Raw genomic sequence first — 11734 nt, 5'->3', positions numbered from 1 at the left:
CATCATGAAAGCTCCAAAAATGGCATAACAGTAACATGAGTAGTCCATGTGGCCATATGTGCGATAAATTCAAGACTTCTGGAGTAGCTTTGGATGTTCAACACTTGTTTTTATACTCACTGATACCATTTCCATAGACTGAAGTTATGAAATGTCTGAAAATACAGCAGCAAAATGTTGTTGACACTACAATGCCATTGATGTGCAGGATGGAAAATGTCAGCAGAGGGGAACAACACAAACCACTGTCACTCGGAACTTAAATCTTCCACACACACACACACACACACACACACACACACACACACACACAAAAACAAATCATTTTAATTTTTAAATGTACACTCTTTCTATGGTTGCGGTTTCATTGTGATTGCGATGATCAGGGTAAGCTAAGGTGAGTCCATACACATTTTGGTGTGTCATTTGTGTGATTTTATCAAATGTTATGTGAATCCTAACTTTGAATTTACATATAGAAATGTTATTTTTGTTTTTCATGAATGAACGTATGAAAACACATGATTTTTCTGTGAAACAAGCCGTTTGCTCAGTCTGACATCACCGTTGTGGTGGTACTATCTTTATTTGTATCTTGCTCACTAATTACCATATTCATGCACCATTTGTGTACTATTCAAAGCTGCTTGAAATACAGTAAGCGAAACTGTGATGTAAACAATTATGTACTTATAATATGTAGGTTAGTATAAGTGGAGGACATAAATGATCGCCATGTTATTGCTATTATTACCATGTTACATACTCAGAAACATGCTATTAGCTTGACATATGTACAAATAACCATGGTTGTACCATTGTACCATGTCCAAAAACATTATTATTGCACTTTAGCATCCACAATCATTTGCCTACCCCTTTAAATGGTAGTTCACCCAAAAATTAAATGTACCCCATAATTTACTCACCCTCAAGCCATCCAAGGTGTTTACGGTAAATTTTGAAGACCAAAAAAGCACATCCATCCATCATAAAAGTGAGTTATTAACCCCCCGGAGCCGTATGAATTACTTTTTATGATGGATGGATGTGCTTTTTTAGGCTTAAAAATTTCATGCACCGTTCACTCCCATTATAAAGCTTGGAAGAGCTAGGATTTCTTTTTTTTTTATATATATAACTTTGATTGTGTTTGGCTGAAAGAAGAAAGTCATATACACCTAGAATGGCTTGAGGGTGGGTAAATGATGGGATTATTTTTGGGTGAACTAACCCTTTAATACTTTCCATATATTTACAGTATTCAGAAAAGTTTAGCAAATTATACAGAAATAAAGGGAAAATAAACCTGTCCTGCTCCATCACATTCTCTAACTTATTCTGGAATGTGAAAATTGGCTTTATGAGTGTTTTACAGACTTTGTGACAGAACTTTCTCTCTTTCTCGTGATCGACCCCAGGGCAGCGGCTCGGCAGTGGTGGACATGGAGAATATGGACGACACCTCGGGCTCCAGCTTCGAGGATGGAGGAGGAGGAGGAGGAGGAGAGGAGGAGGAGGAGGAGAAGGAGGCGGAGGCGGAGGAGGAAGAGGGGAGGAGGAAGAGGAGGAGGAAGAGGAGGAGGAGGAGGAGGAAGAGGAGGAGGAGGAAGAGGAGGAGGAGGAGGAGGAAGAGGAGGGAGGAGGAGGAGGAGGAAGAGGAGGAGGAAGAGGAGGAGGAGGAGGAAGAGGAGGAGGAGGAGGAGGAGGAGGAGGAGGAAGAGGAAGAGGAGGAGGAGGAGGAGACGGAAGAGGCAGCCGCTACTGACGAGGACAACGGAGAATATGGAGAGTTCCTCGGGATGAAGGGCTTGAAGGGACAGTTGGGCAGACATGTTGCTGATGAGGTGAGCCACAGGGAGAGCTAGGAACCTGATTGACATGTGAGGCCTGTTTACACCTGGTGTTAAGATGAGTTTTGGTCGATCGGATCACAAGTAAATTGCGCGTGCTCGCTGAGGCTATGAGTCCGTAGGCCGTCCCATTCAGCATTTTAACGCTCTGAAGTGTGCTCAGCAGCGCCCCCTTTGTACCCTTGAAGCGGTCTTCCGCATAGATGCAGGCTCCACACACTTTTACTACCCAGGAATCCTTGCGAAAGGCCAATCAGACAACGGATGGGAGGAGATTTCGCTTACGGACAATTGTTGACATGGCTGAGAAGAAAATATTACGTTTTTTATGACCTAGATGTACATTTTACCAGTTTTTACCTACAGTTTATACAAACATTATGGTCATCGATAATGGCGCGTTGAATAATACGATCGCATTATGATTCATTAAATAAATAGAACTGAATGTCAGGGCTTTACTGAGTCATGTAAACATAGTATGAATATTGAAACCTGTAAATTCATCTGACACTCATGCACATTTTCATTATGTGTTAAAATTGTAATCTTAGTTCAAATGGAACATTATTTATTATTATGTACAACTTTATACATAATTTAAATAAGCATGATGTATCTATTGTCTAATGCCCAGGTGGCATGCATAATATCAAAATATAGAACTGTAAAATTAGGCTGTGTAGTTGACATGGAGATAAGACGTCGGAGCACAAAAATGTGATTTCTCCTGTCCAACATCAACCAGACCGTTATTTCCGGCGTGACGATCAAGTCTGTCCCAAAAATACCTCTCAATGCGCCCTCGTGGACTCGCACAAAGAGCCCTATAGGTCTGCACTACATGACGTCACCAAAGTGTGGATTCTGAGGAAGTCCACAAGTCCGGAGTGTGCCATTTGGGACAGGGCCTTTGAGGATCCAATGGAGTTATGAGATTTAGTCACAAGCTCTTTTCAGTAGGTTTAAGGTCCGTGTACTTTTTGATCATTTCATTTCCTGTTTGGAATGGAATAATGAGAAATGAAAACCAGCTCGTTTATTCGTTTTTTAGTTTAGTTTAAAAAACGAAAAATTCGATTTTGGCTCGATTTTTCATTTTTCGTTTGTGATTTACAAATCGGTTTATGGGTTCGATGTTTCATTTGCACACGTGGGCGGCGCTGAAACGCCCCTTTCATCTGATTGGTCAAACCGCTCCGCCTTCAGTAAGCTACGAGCTTTTCTTTCTGTCAGGCAGAATAAGAGTCACTACGAGTGCGGCACTGACAAATGCACTTTAATAAAATAATGTCTGAAACCACCACTCACTCACTGTTAACTACGCACAATATTTGAAGCAGAAATATGTTGCTGGTCACGTAATTCGTGCTGCTGCGACTTGCAAGCGACCCCAATAATGTGAGCCACAGTATTAGCCTATGACAGATTATTTTAGCATGATTTCCCATTGATTAATACAGTGCAAATAGTTCCGTCTCTTTGGATAAAAGGGTAGCGAATCAAAGTTATTTTTTATATTTTTTTCTTGTGTGATTGGACCGTTCTCGACTTTCACGGTAAAACCAGCCGCAATATCTCTGAATTTAAAATCGGTTTTATCTTTACAAAATCCTTTTCAGGGTGTTAAAATGAAGAAAAAATAAGGATGCGATGTAAGTCATGCCTTTTATTGTTTTAGCTGTTTGCTGTTTCAAAGTCCTGTCACGTAAGCGTTGTGGGCAATGACACAGAAGGTAAATGAAACAATGCAGTTTAACTTGAGGCGATCGTCGGTGTTCAAGCACAATGGCTTGTGTTGATGATATATAGTTATACAATGGACATGTCTCTTTTAAAATAAAATATGAGTTTTTAAGTGTCTCTTTATGGAAGTATTAATATATGTACTATATAAAAGTAGACAGTTAATATAGTCCCTCTTCTTCAGTTGGACATACATTCTGTCATGTCTGCAACTTGATGCAGGGTTCTCAAGTCTCACGCATTGGCCGTGAGACACACGCAATTCAACCAGTTCACACGCTCACACGCCACACCATGTATTTCTCACGCTGAAAAGGCAATGCCAACCAAGTTGTCCTGCAAGCTTTATAACGTTGTGTACGAGGCGCACGCACACAAAGTGTGCACGCACACGCACCGTACGTTCGTTACTAGGTAACCAACAACATCGCGCGAACGCGCTGGGTTTGTGCTGGTGTAATGCATTGGTCAAAAAAAGTAGTTTTTTTTTTTCTGACAGACCAGCCCATGAAACATGTAGATCAGCGGCCCATTGGTTCTTTTCTTGATTGACACTGGGCTGGCCCAATCACAACTTTAAACGAGTGAGCGAGCGTGCAGCAGTGTCAGTGTGTATCTGTCAAAATAGTCTGCGAGATGGAGAAGAAACGCAAGGAATGTGCAGAGAAATAGCGTGAAACAATAGAAACTGGCCCTTAAAGCAGACACTGTAAACTGTGTCAAAATATACAGTATGTTTTCTGCCCTTCATCAGCTCCTGTGATGATGATGATAGTGAGGAGGATCAGGAGAGATGAGTAATCCGCGGTCAAAACACTTAGGCCATGTCATGAGTGTAGGAACCCATAACCCAGTTACAGATTATTTCCATATCTGCATATTTGACGATTACCGCAATTCACTAGAAATTTAATGAGAGGCGTTTGTAAACCATGTTTTCCGCCAAAATAAAAGCTTGATGCAGTTTGCGTCAAAAAGATCATGTGCTTATCTCTTTCAAGTATAGAAATAGGTACAAATCTAATTATGAAAGTTTCCTTTATTTTTTAGTGCATTTGTTTTTACAAAATATGGCTATTACGGTCATAGGATTAATATTATAACTATTATTATGTAGTAGGTGTAATGTAAATAGACACTGTAACTAAAAGAGGTTTACATTTTTCTTTGTTTAATTTGCACACTGAATATAGTTTGGAGCTTTTAATTTTGAACTCTCAAAGTGCACCAGATTGATGGATTTAACATTAAAATGCAAAAAAAATTCTCACGAGGGGCAATTTGTTATATTTTTGTATATTTGTAATTTGAAATATAACATTAAATAGTATATTTGATGTGATGAATTGCTCTGTCATTTATCAGATTTACCAATTGTTATAATTTCAATTTGTGCTGGTTAATTATGAACAATGGGTAAAATTGGGGGGCGGGGACAGGCGGGGGCGGGCCTCCATTAAGGCTCCTCCCCTAACCGCATGTGATCTCACTCCAAGCTTTTGATAAAACTTGAGAACCCTGTTTTAAATATGTTGTCAATATCATTCAAATAAAAAAATAAAAATTCATGGTCTGTAAGTTTTTGCAAACTCATTATTGGGCTTTATTCAACTTTATGAAACTATAATGAATGTATAGTATGCTATTTTGACTACAAGTTATTGAACAATTTTCATAGTCTTTTAATTTGCTGTTCTGTGGCTCCCTCTGGTGGACGACATTAGTATTCGTCTCTGAATCGCATTGACATAAATGTCTAAATACTTTTTTGAACATTAAAAAAAATTAAATATTTTTTTATTACTGATATAATAATAATATACACACATCAAACTCAAATTCACTGATTCGTGGTACCTTATTTCATGCTTTAACATATCACATTTTTAGCTAAGCCGTTAAGATACATTATTATTATAACATTCAGTCCTGATTCAGTGTGTTTCCAGATTCGATGTGCGGTCACGCGCTCTGCTCACGTGCGCGACTTCAGGTATTTCGAATAATTTGTGTTGATTTGAATTCGTTATTGCGACGTGTTATGAATTCTGTCTGCAAATATCTACAAATCGCTAGATCACTTTCTGCTGGTTGAGACTGAATATTTGCTGTGCTGATCTTGCGATTTTGAACTGTTTGGAGGATTTCAGAGAGGATACTTTTATTATAGAAGGACATCGGAGGATATAATCATCTACATAGTTTTATTTATAGTTTTTTATAGTTATTTCTGAGGACACTTCTATTTGATTGTTCTTTTCTGATTTTAGAGGGAGTTTGGAGTTTGTTTTTTTTGTTGTTGTTGTTTTATTGGGAGGGGTATTTCTGAGGAGAATTGTATTTTATTGTATTTGTATTGTTTTTTTTTTACAGTTTGAAGGATGATGCCAGGCCCGAGCCGGGAGATTATTCCTGGACATTTAACCCCTCTGTCTTGTGAGTTTGTTTCTGTGTCCACAGGTCCGGCTCAGAGGAAGAGAGAGGTGCAGAGGCCAGAATCAGATGATGGACGTCCGTCCACTTCATCCAAACGCTTTCGCAGAGGTAAGAATAGGCTTTTATTAAAGTTAATAAATGATTTGTCATTGAATATAGAAAGTTGCATTTTTTTTGGGTGTGACCACTGACACTGACATTGATTATTAATATTATTAGAAATGTTCCAAGAGTGGATGTTTCCTCCACTGCCAGGTCAAGTTCCGGTCGAGCCAATGAAGACTTCAAACGTCCCGACTTCTCAAGGTGCAATGAAGGATGTGAACAAGAGCTCCACAGGTGAGACTGAAATAAGGCAGAATGATGACTGCTTAAAATAGAAAGTTGCATTTTTTTTGGTGTGACCACTGACATTGATTATTAATATTATCAAAAATGTCTGGAATATTGCAGCCTCAGACAGATCCAGTGGAGCTGCTTCCACAGATTCTCCACCGGGCATCATGTCCACACCATCTTTGTCCAGCTCTGTGGGGGATGTGGTGTGGCGGTTTTGTGGGTTGTCGTCGAGGTTTAGCAGCACAGGCACGTACATCATCGAGAAGAGGAGCAGTAACAACAGATCTGAGAGCCAACATGAACAGGGCAGTGACGGAAACAGAAGTTTGTCCAGATCCGACAGCTTCCAATTGTGGACGTGTCCTCCACTGCCTGGTCAAGTTCCCGTCGAGACTTCAGACGTCCCGACTGCTCCGGGTGCCATGGAGGATGTGATCAAGAGCTCCACAGGTGAGACTGAAATAAGGCAGAATGGTGACTGCTTAAAATGTTTGACAAGTTAAGGTCTGGTCACATGTACTGTTTCTTAGCCAAATTTTTCTGAAATATTTTAGTTGGACAAAATGTTCTTAGAATATATTTTTGTTAAGCCAATTAGCCATGAACTCACTTGCGCTGTCTGACACACACCCGAAAACACACGCATGATCCTGAATAGAGTTCTGTATTAAAACAGTCAAATGGAAGTTATATCATTGTTAAATGTGAGGTCAGAGATGTTTCTAATTTTTGTTTATGCCTAAATATTTCTCCTTTTTTTTCCAGAAAAACCTACAAAACATAAGAAGATGGAAAGAATTTGTTCATTCTTCAGGAACTTGTGGAGGAGTCTGTCCTGCTGCTGTTCTGACAGTAAAGCAGTGGATGTTGTGGAGCCTTTCGTTCTTCCACTAGATCTGGACTCAGAGCCTTTCGTTCCTCCACTAGATCTGGACTCTCTAGATCTGGACTCAGAGCCTTTCGTTCCTCCACTAGATCTGGACTCAGAGCCTTTCGTTCCTCCACTAGATCTGGACTCAGAGCCAGATTCTGATCCAGATCACTCCGGCGTCGAGCCAAATCATGGTAAATCTGCAGCCATTGTTGTTTTACAGTATTATCGTCTTGTTTTCCACTAAAGATATCTTGAGGCTTGTTTTCAGAGAATATTAATATATTTTTTTTCGACCTGCACTGATATTTTTAATATAAAACAAAGGATCTAGCAAGCTCATATATTTCTGTTTGTTTTTCAGACTCCTTTGAGTCTCTCTATAACGCGGGAGAGATGATTGGATCCGGAGGATTCGGAAGAGTGTTCGAGGGAACACGCAAATTTGATGGCAAAAGGGTAAAGCAGTCTTGTTGAATTGTATAAACATTTTGCTCTTGCATGCATCAAAACATATCTAATACACATGGTTAAATACTAGATGCTCAAATCGTAAATGTTATGTGCACGGTCAGGCGCTGTTATTGAATAGTGTGTTTCTTTTTTCATTTTTGTAGGTTGCCATCAAGCGGATGCGCAAGACTTCCAAAGATTTTTATCTTGCTATTGTAAGTTGACCAAAAGCTGAATTTGTATTTAGTTGTTTAAGTGCTGATTACTGTAGTCAATACACCTGTAGGAAGCATTAGGTGTAAATGTAATAGACAAACAAGCCTGGAAAGGCTCTGTTGATCGTATCTACAAAGATCAAAGAAAAGTTCCTTTAAAAATGACGTTTTCTTCAGATTTTTACCCAGCTAATCTTCTGTCTTCTTTTCTTTTCTCTAGCCTGGGCATCCCGAACCTCTCATTACAGAAGTGGCTCTGCTGCTAATGATGAGGCAAGAACCCATAAGCCCCTACGCCATACAACTACACGATTGGTTTGAGCACCCTCGAAAATTCACCCTGGTGATGGAGTATCCCGAACCCTGCGAGAGCGTGCTGGACTTCATCATTCGTAATCCTCAACTGGACGAAACAACCGCACGGGTCATCATGCGACAGGCTGTGCTGGCAGTGCAACACTGCATTGATCATGACGTTTTTCACAACGATGTTCATGCACACAATTTCCTGTTGAAGAAAGACACGTTAGAGCTCAAGCTGATAGACTTTGGCTCTGGTCAGCTGCTTAGTAGTGATGGCTACGACAGCTACATTTACATCGGTGAGCATTTTGGGAGTGTGTGGAAACCTGGATGTAATGACTTGCTGATTATTTGACACTTTGAAAAAATTGCTCAACAATGCTCAAATGTCTTTCTTACAGGAGTCCTGGATTACTGCCCTCCTGAAGTCTTCACAGAACCTCGATTTCACGCCATCCCAGCAAATGTGTGGGCTCTAGGAGTGTTGCTGTACGAGATGGTGAACGCATGTCCTCCTTTTCACAATCCAGCGGAAATCAAAGAAGCCAAAGTTACATTTCAGAACACCAGCTTATCCAACGGTGAGTGAATGATATTGATAACATTAATAAACACACACATAAAGCAAAAGGCTCAGTACAGACACAGTTAAAGTTGAAGTGTGTACAATTTTTGATATATAGTTAAATACTATAAGAAATGTAGCTTTAGTCACAGAAGTGAACGCCAAAATTCACTGCATTTCTACTTTCGGAGATTAAACAGGTCATGAACTCGTCAAAGTGAACAGATCATTGTGATGCTACACGCTATAAAGCATGCTTTAATACCATACAGCATCATCATGCATCCGTTCAGATAGACAAATGTTCATAAAGACAAATGCAACACAGTTAAAAGTATTCCTAATATGTTGGACCTGAAACATGCCTTCACAAGAACCAGTAAGAGCTACGTTTGTGATGTTTGAGTCGGGGATGACGTGATGACGTAGGTTTTTTAAAATAAGCTTTATTTTGTAATTTCGCAATGTGCCACTAGTGCAGAAGAAAATACATACTTCACCTTTAAAGTAAAGATAAAGAACACTTAACCTTATATTAATCATGTTTCAGATGCTGTTTTCATAGATGCCAACATTAGTGTCACATGGTCATGACTAACCAGCTCTCTCCTTGATAAAATGTGTACAGAATGCAGTGATCTGATTAGCCAGTGCCTAACCCTGGATCCAACTAAACGCCCGACGTTAGAGCAGATCTTACAACATGAGTGGATTAGAAATGATCTACTGTAGGATGGAGAACTTCAGGAGATTCACTCGATCAGTGATCGAGAGAAAAGAGCACCAGCTCCAGACCTGGTTTCCTGGGATTGAAGGTAAGAACTCTGCTCCACCCGACCGCAGACGTAGGTTTAAAATCCACTTTTTACGGCGTTGTTCTGTGAGCTTTTTACATTTCTCACCTTTGTGAATGACAATATTTGGTACTCTATAAAACCCCTTTCCCTTTTCTCGGTTAGAACGATTGGAGCAGCCGTAAACTACACAAAACATGGCCATTTTTTCAGACGGAAAATCCTCAGCTATTTCACTTCCTGCCCTCCATCTGAACTTCGCGAAGCAGCAACGTGACGTCACGTGAAACCAACCTATTCTGGATTATTTGTAGTGAGGTTTTCACATTTTTGTTCATTGTAATGTTCGTTTTATAGTCAAGTCACCTTCATTTATATATATATATATATATTAGTATATTATTTTCGCCAATTGTGTCACTTAATGATTTATTTATTTTTTTATTCAGTAGTTTCTGACTCTAAACACGCTGAAGAAGAGAAGGCTGAGTTCAGAAGGAAGCTCCAGACCTGGTTTCCTGGGATTGAAGGTAAGAACATCATTCAGCGCCACAACAACAAAAGATACTGTTTTCTTTTAGATTATTAATATATTATTTCCACCAATTGTATCTTAATTATTATTTTTCATTTCACCAGTATCTGAATCCAAACCAAGTGAAGAAGAGATGGCTGACTTTAAGAGAAAACACAAGACTTGGTTTCCTGACCTCCGAGATAAAAACTTCAGCCAGGGCCGCACCATAGACACTAAGTTTCCTTTCGTGGTCACACCGAGTTACGTCCTGACGACCAATGGGGTTTCGCTTAGAAAACAAGCCACGTTTTATAATACTCGAAGCTGAGAGGCTTTCTAAGCGAAACCCCATTGGTCGTCACAACGTAACGTCTCCGTTCCCTACTCAGGGAACGAGGGTTACATACATAACCGAGACGATTTCTCTTAAACATTTAGGATACTCGTTCATTTGTTTTTTTCCCCAGAAATAAATTCTTGAACGTAAAAATTAGTTCTCTCTTAATATTGATTGTTTCCATCAATTGTGTCTTAATGATTTTTTATTCCTCCAGTATCTGACTCTAAACCAAGTGAAGAAGAGAAAGCTGAATTCAAGAGAAAACGCAGGACTTGGTTTCCTGACCTCAGCCAGGGCCACAACCACCATAGACATTGAGAGGGACGCACATTTTCCCCCAGATATTCAGGGTAATTGTCGAAAATGATCTCTTATTATGATCAATTATTTTCACTTTTATTAAAAACAAACAAACACGGTCTTCAACTAAGCTACTTTGTTTGTTATCCTCAATTTAGAATACTTTGTATATTTCAGTAAAATTCATAGACTCCTCATGGTAAAACAAGTGAAGTGATATGTATTTTTTACCTCCTTCCAGCTTATTAAACCTGATTATGTCTATTTCTTCAAAAGGAAAATGTAGGGGAAAGACAGCGAAGTCCATGGAAAAAGCGGAGCATGCCTAAGGATACCAGCGAATGAACAAGGGAACGAAGCATCACCAACATTTGTACTTTGGCCTGAACAACATATTAAAGTCACCATGAAATGGACAATTCTTGTTTTTATTGAATATTGCAATAAAGAACTAATAATTTTTTATAAATGATTTATCCATGCACATCATATATATATATATATATAAATTAACGTGCCCTCGTCCCAAGGACACAATTCTGAGAACCGCTTAGAGAAAACTGCATTGTATACACACACATAGGACCACTCCCACCATCACAATGCAATGGACATTGTGCAGGGATGATTTTTGTCCAAATTAATCAAGGCTAGAAATTATGAGCAAAAAGTCAGAATTGCAGGATATAAGAAGTTTAGAAATGTGAATTGTGGGATAAAAAGGCGCAATTACCTTTTATTCTGTGGCGGAAACAAGCTTCTATACATCACTGAATTAAAACAGCTGAAGAAACTAAGAGGTGGATCCTGTAAAATCTTTTATTAGCTTTATTATAATATCATCATCAACATCATATTCTGAGAGTAGAAAACCAGCTCCAATCTCAGAGTCTTGCTCACATGAGGCATTCTTACAAATCAATTAGTGGTAAAAAAAAAAAAAAACATTCAAATCAGACAATCTCAAAATCTGTCTCTTAAATCGCAATGTCCCTCAACCTG

The 11734-nt window shown here is 39.2% G+C and overlaps 1 protein-coding gene across 1 annotated transcript; it reads left to right on the top strand.

Annotated features, from left to right (window-relative positions):
- Positions 1-5646: 5646 nt before the first annotated feature.
- On the top strand, positions 5647-11145 carry LOC309487083 (uncharacterized protein). The gene is made up of 11 exons (XM_082154614.1): positions 5647-6143; positions 6255-6374; positions 6489-6824; positions 7140-7439; positions 7610-7704; positions 7863-7913; positions 8134-8515; positions 8618-8797; positions 10028-10105; positions 10215-10782; positions 11009-11145. The coding sequence occupies exons 1-10, from the start codon at positions 5981-5983 to the stop codon at positions 10418-10420; spliced, it is 1911 nt and encodes a 636-aa protein (XP_082010740.1). The 5' UTR covers positions 5647-5980; the 3' UTR covers positions 10421-10782; positions 11009-11145.
- The last annotated feature ends 589 nt before the right edge of the window (positions 11146-11734 follow it).

This window comes from Leuciscus leuciscus (genome assembly GCF_965113295.1).
Source record: "Leuciscus leuciscus genome assembly, chromosome: 22".
Classification (NCBI taxonomy): Eukaryota; Metazoa; Chordata; class Actinopteri; order Cypriniformes; family Leuciscidae; genus Leuciscus; species Leuciscus leuciscus.
This window is presented reverse-complemented; position numbering and strand designations above follow the sequence as displayed.

Bases quoted from the DNA above. Each gene is read 5' to 3' on its own strand.
- LOC309487083 (XM_082154614.1), top strand. From the start codon at position 5,981: ATGATGCCAGGCCCGAGCCGGGAGATTATTCCTGGACATTTAACCCCT. The intron at 6,375-6,488 runs GTGAGACTGAAA...GGAATATTGCAG, and splicing joins TGTGAACAAGAGCTCCACAG to CCTCAGACAGATCCAGTGGA. The intron at 8,798-10,027 runs GTGAGTGAATGA...TTTATTCAGTAG, and splicing joins GAACACCAGCTTATCCAACG to TTTCTGACTCTAAACACGCT.